We start from the raw sequence: 17,740 nt of genomic DNA on the forward strand, positions 1-17,740 counted from the left end.
CTGGAGTCAGTAATCGGAATCACGATTTGAACCTCGGGGCAGACGCAAGCCGGATCAAAGACCGACTGGTCAATATGACCACACCAGCTACTCCAATACCGGAGATAGTGACCACTTTAGCGTCACCAGACTCAACAAAAGGAGTATGGAATGATTCGACCTTGCTGCCCAATACCTCGAACGATGATCCGCTTAGTAACGGCGTGAAGGAGGAGCAGGGGCGAAGTAGTGATGATGTGGGGAGGGAGACTATACGCGAGAGCGGCGAGTCCTCTCAAAACCAAGTGAGCTCATCTAGGCTTATCATGTTTGCGACGTCCGTCATCGTTATTTTGATCTTTCATTGCTAATACCAAGAACCATGTTCACCTAGTTGTCCATTCATGCCTTAGCCCAACGAGGCGATACTCCGACCTTATCTTCGCTTCTCCGAGAGAACCCTTCGCTTGATCTCTCGCAGAGGGATGATCAAGGTATCACACCATTACATTGGGCAGCGATCAACGCACATATGGGGACATGCAGATTCTTATTGGATAATGGGGCGGAGGTTGACGCTGTTGGTGGAGAGTTGAATGCGACCCCTCTTCAATGGGCGGCGAGGTGAGTGACGATCATCTTCATCTCTGGCAGTTCGTCAGACCCGATCAGATCCGAAACTGCACCTGGATTGGAATACTGTCGCTGATCAATATATTGAATTGATGCTTAGAAATGGTCATCTTTACGTGGTCCACCTGCTCCTGGCTCACGGCGCGGATCCTAATATATTAGACTCCCAAGGGTTCAATACCTTGCACCTTATCACCCATTCCAGTGCCGTCATGTCCCTGCTGTACATGGTCAGTTGGAATTTACCTCATCTCACGATCGATCGGGTGGCTAACTGGACCTTCGAACACAGCTGCACCAACCTGTTGCTATAGATGAGAAGGATTCGGATGGGCATACATCATTGATGTGGGCAGCTTATCAAGGTGACTCTTCCCCACATCTAGGATAGTAACACATTGACCGGCTGACCGGACTTTGGTGTGACCGCTAGGCGACGCGATATCGGTCCAGCTGCTACTGCGACATGGCGCCTCTGTGCACCTGCAAGACAACGCAGGGATGACGCCTCTGCACTGGGCCGCAGTGAAAGGTAATAAGGTATCGATCAAGTACCTTTCAGAAGCAGGAGCCAATCTGGATATACGCGAAGAAAGCGGGAAGACGCCTAGGGATATGGCGGAGGAATTGAAAGGCCTCGTACCCTTCGAAAGGGGATTGGAGGAAGCGGGATTCAGCTCGCTAGGCGCTAAGAGGTACGGGAAGTTGAGTGATGTGAGTCCAAACTCTTTGGCTAATCGTTCTGGAGCTACACCCTCGCTGTGCTAGTTGAAGCAAACATCGCGTCGTTGACTATAGCTGATGAGCATTTATACCATGTCATCGCAGAGGAATACAACCCTCGCCATCTTTGTCCTTCCTACATTGTTTCTCGGCCTAGTATTCAAGACATTTGACTATTTCCCAGGATACATAAGCTTCCCTTTGGCAATAGCGGAATTCATGGCTATGCAATTGGTAAGTCAGCTTGCTGTTGAAGAATCACGTACCACAGCACAGCTTACCTCAGGGTCATATGTAGACCGTTACCCATTACTTGCTACGGCATATTTCGAACGAATACAAGGTTTCCTCTTCGAATCACTTCGTATCGATCATCATAGCGAGTATAATATGGGTGTTCTACTCATGGGCTACCAGACTGGCAACGGGTGAGTCGGAGCTCAGATTGAACGCAAAGTCGATGGTCTAACGTGTGTAATGCAGGTACACCCGGACACCTGATCGTTAATCTGGCTTTCTTCATATCATTTGCTGGGTGTAGCTATAATTTGTACAGAGCTATACGGAGTGATCCTGGATACGTGCCGTTGCCGATCAATGACTCGGAGGTCAAGGAGGTGATTCACTCTAGCAGATCTACAAGATAAAGAGGCTGATTTGACTGTATGACCGTTTGCCAATTATAAAGGCCCTAGAAGATCTCGTTGATCAAGGACGCTTGAATGGGACAAATTTTTGCATCGAATGCATGGTGAGTCCTGTGCCATACCCTCTAGCGCGCCACTGTTGGCCACCTCTGACATTTCTTGATAGGCCAAAAAGCCGCTCCGATCGAAGCATTGTAGAACGTGTAATCGATGTGTTGCCAAATTCGACCAGTAAATCTCTTTCAGTGAAGCTTGATGCGCGATACATGTTAAGCTGATTGATCAATGCTCTAGTCATTGTCCGTGGATTTGGAATTGTGGTAAGATTTCATTCACGCGGCTTCACTTCTTACAATGTACCCGGAGCTAATCATCGATCGACCCCTTCACACAGTTGGCTACAAAAACCATCGATCCTTCCTCCTATTCGTCCTTTTCCTCATCGCTGGTATCGTCTCATTCGATCGGCTCACGATAGACTGTAAGTCTATACGAAGAGGCCAGATGCTCAGGATGTCCACTGACCGCACTAACCTATCCTCCCGTTTTAGACGTACTAGAGAACTCGCCCGAGTATGAACCGCCTTCAACGCCCTCTCCAGGAATAACGATTTGCGACATATCGACCACCCTGTGTAGGGCGTCTGCATACGATTCCTTCTTGCTGGCGGTATCGCTCTGGGCGACATTGCAATTGACATGGACGATCGTGTTGGGCGTGTCGCATCTATGGCAGGTAGGCAAGCAGATGACCACCTTCGAAGTCTCCAATCTAGGTCGATTCGGCTATATGGGCGGACGAGGCGGCTCGTCATTACGAGATCAGAGTGGAGCATTGAAGGTCTCCCAGGGACTTTCGATTGGTGCAGCACCTTTCCCAGGTGGAGCATCAGAAGAGGCTGAAGGTCTTCCCGAGGCGTCTCCAGATGGAACATCGACTTTCCCTCCGCCGTCCCCTCCACCTTCGGGATCAGCTGACGGCCCGGGCGGACATGTTCATGGTCCAGAATGTAGACATGGACCGGGTCATAATCATGGAGGTGGTTTTTCGGGGATATGTAAAGGATTAGGCAAAGTGATCAGCGGGCCACTTATGAATATTCTGGGATTAGATAGGTTCACGAAAGGCAAAGCGCTGGGAGGGATGAAGAGGGCTGGAAAAGATCAGAATCCTTTTGATATGGGTTTTGTCCAGGTGAGTAGGCGTGTCTTCGTCTTCACCCAAGCGCTCATCAAGAGCAAGTTGAAGCATACTCGGGAAGTTGGACATGCGAAGTCTGAAATCCAAAGCTGACTTGATAGCAGAATTGCACGGATTTCTGGATCCCGTCTAGAGATGTAGATTACACGCAGCTATATGAGATCCCGTCGGAAGGGTGGAGAGCGTATCGAAGGAAAATTGCGATGCAGAAGAAATTGGGTGGGGAGAATGGGAAAGGAGGGTATGTGGCTGTTAGTGGGTTGGAAGAAGTCTAGCTGTTTTTAATTTAATAGATCTTGCGATGAGGTAATGAAGTTATGTGTCGTCCCGTGACGCGATGTAATGACATTGCACAATACTCCTATGTACACTTCTGGTAGATTGTGAGACACCTTGAATCGAATTCAAGTTACGACCGGTTCTCGGTCTCCGTCTGATCCTTGACCTTCTTCCGATTCCATGTCCATCTCATCTTCTTCTTCATCGTCAACTGCGTTCCGAACTTGATGACGACCCTCTTTCGCGCTTGAGAGCCTTCGCCGAGCTTGTTGTTCGTCTTTATAAGTCAGTGGATGGATCGAGGTTGAAGGATCTAATTTACAATACCCTGCATCGTGGATTGATTGTATTATTTGTTCTTGAAGTAGTATACCTAATATCAACGAGATCGAGGTCAGCTTTACACGTACAACACAAGCGCGACACACGAACGCGTGATGCATCAAGCTCAACATTCGGTCCCAGATTCTAAATCAGATAAATCAACTGAACTCGGCTCAACTCACCTAAAGCCATCAAACCTTCACCTTCGATCGCTCTGTACATATCCCTTTTCTTGTATTTACCTTTGGACCGATCTCTCTTCGTTGGACTATTTGTACCTGTACCAGTACCAGTACCAGTACAAGTACTAGTGCTGGGGTACCGTATCAGTTCACCGTACTCGTCGACTAATTCGCGCTTCATATTGATCCCATCTACTCTGCTTTCTCCTTCTTCGTCGTCATCTAATTCGTCAACTTCGTCCTCCTCTTGAGCCTCAGAGTATACCTGGGACTTCGATTTCGACCGTGAATGAGGTCGACTTCGCGATGATGAAGATGCAGTGTCACTCAATCTGGAAGCACTATGACCGTGTTCGTGTACGTGTCCGTGTGACTGGGCATCCTGGATAAGCATCAAGCGCTTTTTACTGCCCCAAGGATTTTTTCGAGATCGACTTTGATGCTCGAACAACAGATCGTGGGCGGTATAAAACTCGGAAGCGTGTTTGTGCAGGGACAAGAGGAATTCGGTAGTGGGTAACGGGGTTTGTAATTTCTGATCAGATGATCCAGCTACACCGGCCAGTGAATTTTCGATATCAGTACAAACTGTGCCCGGTACTTATGAAATATGATGCGAAAGTTTGAGCTGGGGAAAAATGGTATATGAAAAATCATTCACCTTGATCTCCATATTCATAATCTCCTTCAGCGTCTTCAGCATTTGTTCTAGCCTTGGCCTGTCGTCGAGTCTCCCATGCTCGTTTCGTCCTTTCAGATTTTACTATATCCACCCTCTTAATTGAATTTGTATTTTTCCGCACGGTAGCGCCTCGGTCATGCCTACGACTTGTTTGATTAACAGCTGCGTTCGCCGCTCCCTCCTCTCTTCTTGCCGCTCTGATCGTTGTACGAGCTGGACGACCGATTGCTTCGTCCTCATGATCTGTTAAAGGTCCGCTGTGACGGGCCCTTTTCGACGGTTTCAAAGGTCCCGCTTCGGCTGAGGAAGGTTTGATCATCATCATATGCCTGATTTCGCGCTTCGAGTTGGCTCATTCGTGTTAGATCAAGCCCCACCTATGAGCTTGGTCGATTTGGACAAATTGTTATTGGTGTACGGACATGCTGTAGATACTGTCGAGTGGTAGTCTGGAAAGCAATGACCATTTTGATTTCGTTCGAAATGTTCAGTCAGGCACGGTTATCAACAATTCTCAACCGATTTACCATCAACCATTTCTTCTATTTAAATCAAAACTCACTCCTCGACTTCCCGGCGACATCAGCGTAAACGCCTTGAAGATGTCGGACGTGAAGATGTCCGAAAGTGCAGGCGCAGGCCCAAGCGAAGGCTATGTTCCCTCGGAATTGATCACTTTAGCTCATCAGCTACTCATAGCTGCCCAAAGCGAACCCACAAGCAACGTCCAGAGATTGTTGGAACAAGGCGCACCAGCATGGTATCAGGACGATGCTCTGGGATGGTCCTCCCTGCATTACGCAGCTGAAAGACGAGAGCCGAAGTTACTCCAGGTGCTCTTACAAGGAGGAGCGGTTTGGAATGCGCTCGATAAGTGGGGACGAACGGCGGGTGAGATATGCCTTAGTCTGGGAGACGAGAGGGGTTGGGAGATCATTAGGAATGAAGGTATAAGATCTGGTACGTTCTCTGGTCTAGCTTGAATTATTCTGTAATCAGTGACAAACAAATCCGAATTACACGGTAAGATAATGATAGTTTTACTGATGCTGAGCTTGACCTGGTGAATCTGGCGTAGAGATGCTACACCATGCCTTGGCGGAACCAGGACCGTCTTCGCCTCAGACGAACGGAGACGGAAACATCAAGCTCAAAGCGGAGGATACGACTTCGGCAGGCGATAATCTGACGTTCCTCAAGAGTCAATTGACCTGGGATATAGGAGATGACGGGAAAGAACGGGTCTTGGACGCGGATGGAAATGGGTGAGTCGCGCGCTCGCAGCCCGCCTTCGTCAAGCTGGAGCTGATGTCATCTACGAACAGAGTCATGATGGGCTGGGAAGAACCGCTGAGTGAGTCGAAGAATCATGGAAGCGCTGCATTGTACCAGCTTAGCTGATGCTGCTACTCTCTTGCCGGGTCACAGTGGTTGAACATGTTCGATATATGACCAACGATCATCCGAACGCACAACCTGGATCCGAGGGAATGACGATCCTCAACGTCGGCTTTGGTCTGGGTATAGTATGTGAAGCATCACTCTACCGTGTCGGAATTTGTATTGATGTCGGGCTGATCACATTTGGCTGTGTGGGTTATAGGTCGACCGCTTATTCCAGCAAACACAATCCGCTTCCCACCCAAAACCGCTGAATCATCACATCATCGAAGCGCATCCGCAGGTCTTGCAGTACATACGAGATAAAGGGTTCGACAAGATTCCAGGTATCAAAATACTCGAAGGCAGATGGCAAGATTTCTTACAAGAACCAGAGAAGATGGGGCAGGTTTTAGAAGGAACGCCGGGAGGAATGGGCTACGATGCTATCTTCGTGGATACTTTCGCTGAGGGGTATGAAGGTGAGCAATAATCTCAGCGAATCCCACGGTTTGAACCCCTCTTCTCGGTTCTTACTGTACGGCCCCGCGCTGTGCTGATATCATTCATGATCGGCAGATTTAAAGGCTTTCTTCGAAGTGCTGCCGGATATATTGGAGCCTGAGAACGGCATATTCTCCTTCTGGAATGGTCTAGGAGCGACTAGTCAGTAAACGCTTGTCCTGGTGGAGTTGTTGCTTGGCTGATGATAGAATGTGGTCATTAGACGCGACTATCTATGCTGTATCGTCAGGGCTCGCAGAGCTGCATCTCGAAGACGTGGGACTGGACACGCAATGGCACGACGTGCTCATACCTGATAGTCTGCGAGAAGAGGTCTGGAAAGGCGTGAGAAGGAGGTATTGGGAGTTGCCGGGGTATAGATTACCCATAGCCAAGATGAAACTCATGTAAACTAGATGCATCGGAGTATGTGACGAGTATTCTCATAACCATCAAACGACTCCGAACGCGTAAATCCGACTGATTAGCCCTATCAGCCCTATGCGATCGATCATTTGAATCTTCTCCATGCTTCGATCTCGGTATCCATGCTCGGGCTGAGACGCATATTCGTTCAGCTCACGTAGCTGAGCCATGAATCCCTCTCTGACCTGTTCAGCAGATGTTGATGGAGGATCAGTAGGATAGGGTGTTCCGAAATGCGAATGCTTCCCGACACATGTGTACCATCGTTGCGTCGCGTCCAGAGTTGAGCGATTGATAGGTCTTCCTTCTAGCTTTGTGCAATGGAATTCTTGCAGTGTATCCTCAAAATCTCGTAAGGCGGCATTCTCCTGAGCCCATGCTGTATACTTGGAGCTGTCTTTCGTGCGAGTGAGTTGAGCGGCTGTGGAATCATCTGTGTCAAGTGATCGTTTTGCACTCTGAGATTGTTGCTGTTGCCCGGACATTGATGTCAGTAATCAGTGAGGGATGTGAATTGAGAGACGCGATTGAATAGGGCAAATAGCTTTACAAGCTGGTAGAGTACTGTAGCATCGATGGGACAACGTCCTCATATGGATCTCACTTGTCGCGTGATTGAAGATCAATCATCATCGCATTTTCGACTCGTACGATCGTACTCACTAAGAGTCGAACCGAGGTTCACTTCGAAGGCCGGAAGAGAAGTAAGCTTTGTTGTAATCTTGCAAAGGGTACGAGTACAAGATGAATGGAAGGGTTGCATTATCGTCAAGCTGTGCTGCAAGCTTGAAGTCGAATCATCCCGCGTTTCTTTCCCTTCAGGTCTTGGAAGTGAGCCGCTACACGTCGCTCTTGCTGTCTGTAGTGTAGGACAGTCAGACATCGATGCAGTCTGTCTTCGCTCCTTCGTTGCTCTGACAGATCTGCGCGCGTTGGTCGGATGCGGCAGCTTGACGAAGCCCACGTATGGGGGTTGTGAAATCGTTGGTATTGTGCTAGAGTGAGAAAATTCTGGTATGATAGCATGGCGTTCCATGAGCATGATAACTGGGTGGTTTTTGACAAGATCGCGCAGCCGCTTCCCATACCCATATTATCTATCTTCTTGGTCGTGTGCATGCTACATCATCAAACGCTATGTCCGATGTCAATGCACAACGTATCTATACTGTACAGTAACTATTTGTGTACGCCGTCAACCTGACTAGGCGGACGTGCTATGACGAATACAGTAAGTTACGAATTAGTTAGCCTCGGCAGCCTCGGCCAGCGCAATTAGCACATTTGCCATAGTATGATAAGCCTCCCCGCCCCCATTTGCCGCTCCATAAAGGTCTTTCAAGCCATTAAATTCCTCTCGCAGGCTATCGACCTCCCCGAAGGAAACACCATTTCCCGATCGTATCTTACTCTCAACTCCATTGACTCTCCTCTCGAAAGTTTTGCATTCGAGAGTCTCACTGAACTTTCGGGTGTACATCGCGCTGTCCCCATTTGAGCCCGTGTTCATAGTCATCCACTTATCCCTCGGTACACCTGGCGACCGTACAAGGTCGAGGTCGTGTAATTTATCGCCCATTGCATGTCTTTCTTCAACGCTGTATGCTGGGCGCAGAGCGCCACAGAGATGTTCCCATAAATACCTTGATCGTTTCGCCTTTCCTTCCGTATCGCCATCGCGCGTCGATACCGAGGGTCCAATGAAGCTGGTTCCTGCGGTGGTATGGCAATGTTTGGCTGGATGATTCGCTGTCTTCATAGACGATTTCAACGATAAGCCGGTGATCTCATCTTCGAATTCCCTCAATGACGGATCGCGCATAGCTGAGACAGTATATCTGCGGCCGATCCTGCTCTCTTGAGACAAATCAAGGTTGAAGATCGGTTCGATGCGTGTACCATCACCAGTATCAGTGTCTATGTCAGTGTCAGTGTCATTGATAAACATCACGTCGTCGATCTCGCTGAAAGTCACCGTTTTCTTCTTTTCTGTATTCGAGCTCATGGTCTTGGTCATGGTGTTGGCCTTCCAGCTCGAGGCACTCATCTTAAGCTAATTGATGGTTGGTGTTCCATGTGCGATCGTAGTGGGATTTTACTGCTCAGTCCGCACATTTACTCCAATTGACTTGAGTCGTTGACTTGAGTCGTTGACTTGAGTCGTTGACTTGAGTCGTTAAATTGAGTCGTTAAATTGAGTCGTTGACTTGGAGCTAGGAGTACTCGAGTATACACGCATCTCTCTCGGGTATACCGGACGGACAAGTCGCTTAGTCAGTCGAATATGTTGGGCATGGCATGACATGACATGACATGACATGACTTGCGCCTTTATCTTCATTGCATATTTGCGTATCCGCATATTCGCATATTTGCATCGGGTCGGAAGAAACCCCAACTGTGAGTGCTTTCTCAGGCGAAGATGGAATCGAAAGTGATATGACCCCGAGTATCGCGCAATTAGTGAAACACCAAAGTGGAAGTGGAAGTGGAAGTGGAAGTCAAAGTCAAAGTCATGGTCAAAGTCAAAGTTCGGTGATTCATCTTCGTATTTTGTAAGGCGTGACATGTGTCATGCGATATACTTTTAGAAGACCAGGTGTTGACAACATGTACATCAGTATTAATGTACAAAGGGCACAAGCAAGGCGTCCAGGAATGACTGCTATAGGAAGAGGGAGACTGTCTACCGAGCAAGATCGTATTGCATGCATCCTTTCATACATCTCGTTAAATGATAAATGACAACTCGTTAAAATGTGATATCTGGACTGAGTGAAAAAGAAATGGTGTGGTGTGTTTCCGTGTGGCGTATGTGTGTGGGCAAGTCAAGAGAATGCACATTATCCGAATGGATTTACAATAGTATCATGGAAAACTTGCCACCTGCCACTTGCTATGGCTTTTGGCCCCGAATCCCTTTGTACTCGTAATTGTGAATACTGGGCTGATCCTAATTCCCTACTCCGATATAAACTCCTCGTTTCTCAGCATCGACAGCAATCGGATTAACGTCCTCGCCACCCTCACCGAAAACTGCATCTTGCTTTTCTTCCTGCGCGATAGAATTGTGATTGCCATTCATTTTTGGGCTCGAATTAGGCTTCGCATCCCCGTTGATACCGGTCCCGACCTTATGCCCAACTTGCTTCGTGTCCTCCTCAATAGGTATCGGGGGTTGAATGTCTGATCCCGACCTGACCGGGATTTGGTCTGTTCCCTGTGGCGTCTGAGTGGTAGTGGCCGTATTTTGAGCCTGTGCTTGAGTCGGAGATTGAGGGGGATTCTCGACTTCTCCAACGGGCTGTTCTTCCTCTTCAGCTCTTGAGGGAGCTTCAAGTCCTAAAGGTCTTAACGACTTGTCCCCACCTCGCATGACAGATTGCAAGAAATTCAAGAATCGTTGGCCGTAAGTGATCGGATCGATGCATGAGATCGTGTGCTGCAATCACAACGGATCGGTGAAAATGCCATCCCCAAGTCAGCTAAACTACTCCCATAGAAAGAGGAACAGATTGAATCAATGAGAATAATGGAAGGGAACTCACCCGATCCTCCGTCATGGATTTCCAGAAATGTTCAATCTTCTTCAGCGAATTATAAGGCGTGCAAATATCGATGATACCAAGATAATAAATAACATCCATATTCTGATTCGCCTCGTCCGTAGCTCGCAGACCACCTTCATCTTGGTAGAACAAGAAATGCCTGCGGTCTGCGGAATCCGAAGAAGGGAGTTGTGAGGTGACATCGAGCATCTTGGGATCAGATCGCCTGACGGCTTTCCGGACGTTGGAAGCTTCTGCTGATTGTTTGATCGCTGATGGTTTACGTCTGGGCGGAGGGACTTCAGGCTGTGCGTTGATAGTAACGACACGAAGCGGAATCGACAAAAATCAGCAAATTACCCTCGTGGAGATGTGGATGGATATCTGTGTGAAGCCAATGGTGCTGAAGCCACTCACATGGAACATCTGTAACTGGTTCTCCCTCAAGTTGTCCCTATTACCCCTCTCCATATTATGTATCCCCACCAACAACGAATAATCCATGACTTTCACCCGTTTCAGGAACTCCATATCCCTTCGAAGCTGTTCCAAAAGTAACGCTCTCTTCTCTGGACCCAGCTCTAGACTTCGATTCCGATTCACCCAATTCTTATCTTTCAAGACGGCTTTCGGATTAGTCTTTGCTTTTTCCTCTGAATATTCTCTGCCGAATGCTGAACCTTTCAAATCATACGTTTCGTGAATATCTCTATGAGGCGGGAAAAGGTTGTTCATGATGACGAAATGGATCTTTCTGCCCCTCGGCAATTTCACTCGGTGTAAGCCATAAAATCTCGAGAGCAGGGTATGAGGATTCGTTTTGATGTGTTCATGGTAATCCTTCAAGATTGACCGAAGGAATTTGTGTTCCGCATGAGATATAGTCTTGATGATGAATCGATAATCCCTCGAGAAGTAGAAGAAACTTCCTGATTTCCCTGGAGAACCGAGTTCGGACAAGATGTATTTTGCAGTGAGAGATAGCAGATAGTCTGCGGGATCCAAGTGGAAATGCTCGTCTCGGAGATCACGGAATATCCACGGTGCGTAATCTTTGAACTTGAAATCGTATTTGGCTGAAGGGGTAAGTTCGTTGCCGACGCTGCGCACAAAGAAGAACGCGGTTGATCAGCATGGATCCTTATAATGAAACAGAAAATCTAGCTGGACTATCAGATACCCACATATCAAACGAGAATTTATGCCTAGCTAGATAATCCTCGTCGGTCAAAGGTCGTTTTATCTTTGCTTGACATCGAGATACCTGTTTACCCCTTTGAATCAGTATAATCGATATCAGGGCTGTCACTTGACTACTCACGCCTATCCGTATTCCTGTAAGCATATTGTACATCAAAACATAGTTGACATGATCTTCCCCTATCAGATTCCCCACCAAGACCTTGGCCGGTTCTGGGTCTTTAGCCTTTTCGTCAGCCTTCGGCCGTTGAGGGAGTTCGTTGTTTTCCTGCGGTTCAACGGAAGGCGGGGCCACAGCCGCACTGGCCGATTGAGCGCTGGCCTTCTTCTGTCGTCTCTCTAATCTCTGTTGTCGGAGAATCTCAGTTTGAGCCAGGATATCTGATGCCAGGGCAGCGCCTTCTAAGCCCGGAATAGCTGTTGTGGGGTTCGGCGAGGGTGAAGGTGAGAAGTGGGATTGCGAGTGAAGTAATGGGGATCTAGGGGACGCAGGAACGATGGGGGAAGGATTCGTACTGCGCCTTATGGGTCTAGGGGCAGACATCATACTAGTTGCGCTTCCCCTTCGTTCTTGATCTACGCCCGTTGGTATATCAGGGAGATTCTTCGATAAACCCAATCCGATCTGGCTCTGACTTTGGTTCTGGCTTTGACTATGTGAAGTGCTTGATTCAGGTTGATCACGTTGAGGCGCTAACCTTCCGGATCGGACCATGGTCAACGAACCAGCTCTGCTCGATGTAGCTGAACCGCTTGACACTCTTCTGGTATTTGCCAAGACAGGCGGTGCGAGTGAGGTCGGTGATCCGCCTAGATCCGCGGGTTCAGATGTGAAGGCATGTGCTATTGACGGGCTCTCTGTCGGCGGTATACTTGTGTGGGACGGTACTTCTTCGACCGGTGACAGTGCTTTTTCATCTTGGTGATTTTGCTGAGAGTGGTGAGTGTCAATGGTCTCCGGATTGGGATTCTCCGTGGTTTCTGAAGCGAATACTGAACCGTTATCTAAATCCCCGTTCTCACTCAGCGGTGGGGATGGCGGAGGGCCCTGCATCACGGGCGATCTGCCTCCAGTAGCAATGGGTTCTACGGAATCCTTTCTGAATACACTACTAATCTTCTTGATCACCCTTCTATGCGTACCTTCAGGCGTGTGTGCTGTGACTTCCACGGCGGTCGGTGTGACTTTGGTGATATGCACAGGCGGTGGTGGTGTTGTGGAGTCGGATGGGAAGTACTGTGTTTGTGGTGAAGGAGGTTCGGTGGTCAAGGCTTGTAGATGGGGCGGTAAAGGTGGTAAAGGCGATGTCGAGTCAGGGTGTGATAACAGGTGGAAAGGATTTATTCGCGGTGATGTTCCGTCTGGATCAACCAATAAGCTTGGAGTGTGAGCTAGGATACCTTGACTACAAGAATCTCTTTAGACAGCTGTGTGATACGCACTGATTTTGATAGCTTCGAACTGGGTGTTATCCTTGCCGTCGACATGGTTGTCGGTAGCGTGATTGGCATCACCGTCAGGCCGCCAAGAGTCGTCGGTGCATTGAGCTTGAGCATCCCTTATTCTAGCATCTTTGGACCCTTCAGCGATGGCTGGCTGAGCGATGTGACCGTTGAAAGCTGCTCTGGGTCTTGATAAAGGGTGTTGAGGGTCGTATGCAGTAGTCTCTACCATCTGTGTCTGTGGTTCCGGCGGTCTAATTCATCTACACTTCTAGTAGGGAAGATGCTGTTGAAGAGCTGTCAGATAACAAGACCGGAAGAATGTGTCTATTGCGTGTTGAATGTATGAGAGGCTGATGCAGAATGTGAGGTCGGGGGCCGAGCAGGGTAAAGTGAACGTTGTTGTTTCAGCCTGGAAGTATACGCGGGAGGGTGTTTTTTCAGGTGTATCTGGTTGGTACTGATTTGGGAGTGTGTCGTCGTATGTTGCTGAGGTCGTTAGAATGCTAGTCGGTTCGCTGTTATTTGTGCATAGATGTGATGTGATGATATGGATATGGACGAGTGAATGGATGGATGAACATAATGCTGTGTGGTCGTGTGGATTGTATGGTGTCTGGTGTATGGTGGTTGTTTTGATCTTGTTAAGGGGCAATTAAAGTTTTTTGATTCCGTCCTCGTCCTCGTCCTCGTCCTCCTTCCGTCACAGGTACAACCGCAGTAATAGATGACTCATTCCACATCCATTCCATCTGAACTGAAAACACACATTTCAGCTCAGTACATCATCCGCAACATCCGAAAGAGTGTACATCGCAGCTGAAATATAATCACAAGCTATAGCAAAGCCATGTCCTCGAAATCACAATCGATACTGAAGAATATCCCTTCAATAGCTAAATTACCTCAGAAACAGGTATTAGAAATCACCGGACCCGACTCTCCCAAATTCCTAAAAGGGCTGAGTTGTAAAGATGTCGATACCCTCAAAGGCGGGTATAGCGGCTTCTTGAATGCTTCAGGCAGAGTCCTGAATACTACTTTTATCTTTCCGACGTTGAAAAGTGTTAAACCTGGAAAAGTCGAACAGAGTTATTTGATCTCTTACGATGAACCTCCTTCTTCATCGTCTTCTTCTTTTCCTTCTTCTTCGTCGTCGTCGTCGTCGAGCGGAAAGACGGAATTGGAGGAATTCTTGATACCCTTCAAATTGAGGAGTAAGATACGGATCAAGAATGTCACGGATCAATATGATTCTTACTCCGTCTACGGCACCGAAGATTTCTTTGGAAACGAAGACAAAGATACACAGGGGAAAGGGAAGGGGAAACAACCGATAAGGACATGGAAATTTGGGAGTGGAGGAGCATCGGAATCTCAGTGGTCTTGGCCCAACGACGACGTACGTGAATTGCAATTGAAGGAGAATGAGATTGGGTGTTGGGATCTCCGGGCAGGTTTTAGTGTTCAGGGGATGGGGAGACAGGTCTTGGTTCCCAAAGGAGATAAGCGTGAGTAAGGTTACGAGATATTCGACCTTGAGCAATTTGAGAAGCATACGTCCGTCACCTTCTAGATGTAGATGCGGAAGTGAAATGGAAGGGCTTGGATCGGATCGCAAAGCAAAGCTGACCTGACCGCTCCCGACCCATTCTAGCTTCTTTATCAACATCGCATGATCCCGTGTCAATCGATGAATACCATCTACGAAGGCTGCTCCTGGGTATACCTGAGGGGCCGAAGGAAATCATACCTGGGACTGCATTGCCTTTGGAGAGCTGTATGGATTTACATGGTGGTGGTGAGTTGGCTTTGTACTCCAAACAATTAAAACTATTGATGAATCTCATATGAATAAGGAAGGAAGTGCTAATGTATCCGGTTTCGCTCTCATTTGCGATTTCGTCATCCAGTCGATTTCAGAAAAGGTTGTTATCTAGGACAAGAACTCACCGTGCGGACATATCATACAGGAGCCACGAGAAAACGTATCCTCCCCATCCGACTTTTACCTCTTGTCGGCGGTGGTAGTAGTAACGGGGGTAGTAGTAGCCATAAGGGGCCAGTTGCACAGGACCAAGACATCCCCGGTAATTCAACGTCATCAGCATCAGCGTCAGCATCAGCATCAGCATCATCCATCAGTGATATTCCACAAATAACAGACCAATTAGAAATCACTTACCATCCCCCCTCAACGGCCGCCTCAAAAAAACCAAGATCAGCAGGCAAAATTCTCTCGCTTCATCCGCAATTCACTTCGGTCGGACTGGGTTTGGTCAGACTTGAATTTGCTGAAAAAGCTTGTTGGTCCCCCGATGCCATATCCTTATCCCTATCTCACCTCAACTCTTCTTCTTTTTCTTCTTCGGGCTCGAATCAGATTCAGATTCAGTCTGAAGACCAAAATGCCGAGATCGGTCGATTGACGACGCAGATCGGGGATCGGACGTATGGTGTCTATGTCGATAAAGGTGAAGCGTATGGTGCTGCTCTTCAAGTTTTAGCCTCCGATACCCAGTGTCACAGAGAGGCATGAGGGTGATCATGACACCATCATCATAGCATTGAGCTTTGAGCATTATATCATTATATTATCCTAAATGCATATATACATACAAATACCCAATCAGACTGCTCAACGAACATTATAACGGTAACGGCGAACCTACGAACCTACGAACCTACAAATCCGCAAAGAAATCCGTTGTTTCTTGTTCTTGTCCACCTCTTCCCAGATCACCTAGGCCACCTTTCCCTTTCTTCTTCTTCTTTTTGTTTTTCTCCACTTCCACTTCCATATCTTCGTCGGAATCACTATCCGGATCTGCCTCTTCGTCAACCTCCTCATTTTCATTTTCATCTTCCTCTTCGTTCTCATCCTGCTCCATTTCTTCATCATCCTCCTCCTCGCCCTCGCCCTCGCCCTCACCATCGCTATCCTCGAATAAGTCCGATACGTCGGTCAATTTCAGACACTCGTCATGACTAACACTTCCTAACCACTTGGAATTCCTATCTAGCTTTATGCGTTCTATAGGGTATTCCTCGTGACTAGCTATGACTCCCACTGATGGACCAATAAATAAAACGGCAATTCCATCGTATCAGCTTAGTGTCAACAACACTTTGACTGGATGGGAGCTGCAGCGGAGGACGACGGACGGATGGACGACTCACAGAATTTGTGCGGTAAGACTTGTAATACTCTGATCATACCGTCCTCTGAACCGGTTGCTATTATATCAGGGGTCAGAGAGACGATGGCGTCGATCGAAGCTGGATGTCCCGGTATACGATCGACGGCTACACTCGAACACGTATGACAGTCAATTTACTACCGTGCTGGTGCCTGCCCCACTTTTGATCATTATGATGACGATGAGAACGATAAACTCACAATCACCCCAACCCAACTTCCTATTCCATATGGATAATATCCCCAGTCCACTACCCACGATAGCCTTCTGACCGCCTTTGACTTGTACTATCGATAAGAGCTCGTCCTCTTGGTCCGCGGATACTGTCAAGGGTTGATTCTTATTTGATCGAATGTCAATCACAGATAAATGACCGTCTCCTCTAAATTATCGGTTCGTCATCGCCATCAATTCGTCAGTTCAGTCCTGTATACTATTGGCACAGCATAGGATTTCGTAAATTCGTGAATTCGTACTCACGATGTCGATACTAGTTGTCGCTTATCTTCAAAATACGTGAAATCAGAAATATAATCGAAATGCTGATTATATTCCCTTATCGGATCTGGTTTTCGAGGATCCCAGAATTTGATTATCCCGTCGTCGTCCCCTGATGCCACTAGGTTCTCATTCACGCAAAACACTCGGTTTATCGGTACGCTATAACGTCATAAAACAGTACATCCTGATCAGCTCCATTCACCTGATCTCATGTAAAACAATGAAGCAGGATCCATAAATCTGCAGTATGCAATTGGCGATATAGATAGGATGGGGGATGATGATGAGACTCACTCATGTGCTTTATCTTGTTCTCGAACTATCGTACCCATCTCAGTTGTCATTTGGCTATATGGAGTCAACGACATGAGCTAAAGCTAGTGGAGATTCTGATTCCCGCGATGCATAGAAGGTTGACGGGAAGGTAATGAAGGCTTACAAGAGAGTCCCTGATTTCCCTCCCATCCAAATGTTCTTACCGCTTTCTTCAACCGCTAAAGCCCTCGCTGTCCTCTTAGAGGGTCTGACGGACCAGGAAGAAGAAGTAGATCCATCATCGTCATCATATCGCCACGCTTTGACCTCGCCTGTAAGCAGGGAAGAGAAGATTACTGATTCGGTAGGGTGGAAAGCTAGGTCGAAGGGCTGATGATGTCCGGAGATGTCGGGATCAGCTTTCGGGTCATCAAGCGTGAAATAAACAATTCGAAAATTCTGCCCATGTCTCATATTCCCGTGATTCCACTCACTTGATTGCGCAGCTTGATATCTGGCATCTTTCCGATTCTCTTTTATCTCTGAAGCTGTTACAGAGTATCTTTACACTTTGAAGGAAGTGGATCCAACCAACATGCTGAGCTGAACACGAGCCAGAAATCAAAATAAATC

General features: G+C 47.7%; 8 protein-coding genes across 8 annotated transcripts; 3 read left to right on the forward strand and 5 right to left on the reverse strand.

Annotated features, from left to right (window-relative positions):
• Positions 1 to 74: 74 nt before the first annotated feature.
• I303_100222 (uncharacterized protein) lies at positions 75 to 3,458 on the forward strand (the record flags this gene model as incomplete). Its single annotated transcript, XM_018403595.1, has 14 exons — positions 75 to 284; positions 374 to 603; positions 713 to 842; positions 905 to 977; positions 1,046 to 1,326; positions 1,441 to 1,569; positions 1,634 to 1,763; positions 1,819 to 1,952; positions 2,024 to 2,086; positions 2,149 to 2,213; positions 2,277 to 2,302; positions 2,377 to 2,463; positions 2,534 to 3,177; positions 3,288 to 3,458. The coding sequence occupies 14 exons, from the start codon at positions 75 to 77 to the stop codon at positions 3,456 to 3,458; spliced, it is 2,373 nt and encodes a 790-aa protein (XP_018266249.1).
• Positions 3,459 to 3,587: 129 nt separating this feature from the next.
• I303_100223 (uncharacterized protein) lies at positions 3,588 to 4,969 on the reverse strand (the record flags this gene model as incomplete). Its single annotated transcript, XM_065968073.1, has 3 exons — positions 3,588 to 3,835; positions 3,969 to 4,556; positions 4,630 to 4,969. 3 exons carry the CDS (start codon positions 4,967 to 4,969, stop codon positions 3,588 to 3,590), a joined length of 1,176 nt encoding a protein of 391 aa, XP_065824145.1.
• Positions 4,970 to 5,252: 283 nt separating this feature from the next.
• On the forward strand, positions 5,253 to 6,945 carry I303_100224 (uncharacterized protein; the record flags this gene model as incomplete). Its single annotated transcript, XM_018403597.1, has 7 exons — positions 5,253 to 5,610; positions 5,729 to 5,915; positions 5,976 to 6,004; positions 6,079 to 6,176; positions 6,254 to 6,512; positions 6,610 to 6,696; positions 6,758 to 6,945. 7 exons carry the CDS (start codon positions 5,253 to 5,255, stop codon positions 6,943 to 6,945), a joined length of 1,206 nt encoding a protein of 401 aa, XP_018266251.1.
• Positions 6,946 to 6,986: 41 nt separating this feature from the next.
• Positions 6,987 to 7,445, reverse strand: I303_100225 (uncharacterized protein; the record flags this gene model as incomplete). Its single annotated transcript, XM_018403598.1, has 1 exon — positions 6,987 to 7,445. The coding sequence occupies one exon, from the start codon at positions 7,443 to 7,445 to the stop codon at positions 6,987 to 6,989; it is 459 nt and encodes a 152-aa protein (XP_018266252.1).
• A 758-nt stretch (positions 7,446 to 8,203) lies between these two features.
• On the reverse strand, positions 8,204 to 8,977 carry I303_100226 (uncharacterized protein; the record flags this gene model as incomplete). The annotated part of the gene is made up of 1 exon (XM_018403599.1): positions 8,204 to 8,977. The coding sequence occupies one exon, from the start codon at positions 8,975 to 8,977 to the stop codon at positions 8,204 to 8,206; it is 774 nt and encodes a 257-aa protein (XP_018266253.1).
• Positions 8,978 to 9,913: 936 nt separating this feature from the next.
• Positions 9,914 to 13,383, reverse strand: I303_100227 (uncharacterized protein; the record flags this gene model as incomplete). The annotated part of the gene is made up of 6 exons (XM_018403600.1): positions 9,914 to 10,402; positions 10,509 to 10,814; positions 10,926 to 11,610; positions 11,693 to 11,772; positions 11,830 to 13,070; positions 13,152 to 13,383. 6 exons carry the CDS (start codon positions 13,381 to 13,383, stop codon positions 9,914 to 9,916), a joined length of 3,033 nt encoding a protein of 1,010 aa, XP_018266254.1.
• A 618-nt stretch (positions 13,384 to 14,001) lies between these two features.
• Positions 14,002 to 15,690, forward strand: I303_100228 (uncharacterized protein; the record flags this gene model as incomplete). The annotated part of the gene is made up of 3 exons (XM_018403601.1): positions 14,002 to 14,662; positions 14,809 to 14,952; positions 15,065 to 15,690. The coding sequence occupies 3 exons, from the start codon at positions 14,002 to 14,004 to the stop codon at positions 15,688 to 15,690; spliced, it is 1,431 nt and encodes a 476-aa protein (XP_018266255.1).
• A 145-nt stretch (positions 15,691 to 15,835) lies between these two features.
• On the reverse strand, positions 15,836 to 17,628 carry I303_100229 (uncharacterized protein; the record flags this gene model as incomplete). Its single annotated transcript, XM_065968074.1, has 7 exons — positions 15,836 to 16,221; positions 16,332 to 16,457; positions 16,552 to 16,733; positions 16,832 to 17,011; positions 17,147 to 17,200; positions 17,292 to 17,497; positions 17,602 to 17,628. The coding sequence occupies 7 exons, from the start codon at positions 17,626 to 17,628 to the stop codon at positions 15,836 to 15,838; spliced, it is 1,161 nt and encodes a 386-aa protein (XP_065824146.1).
• Between the last annotated feature and the right edge of the window lie 112 nt (positions 17,629 to 17,740).

The sequence above is a fragment of the Kwoniella dejecticola genome, chromosome 1, assembly GCF_000512565.2.
Source record: "Kwoniella dejecticola CBS 10117 chromosome 1, complete sequence".
Classification (NCBI taxonomy): Eukaryota; Fungi; Basidiomycota; class Tremellomycetes; order Tremellales; family Cryptococcaceae; genus Kwoniella; species Kwoniella dejecticola.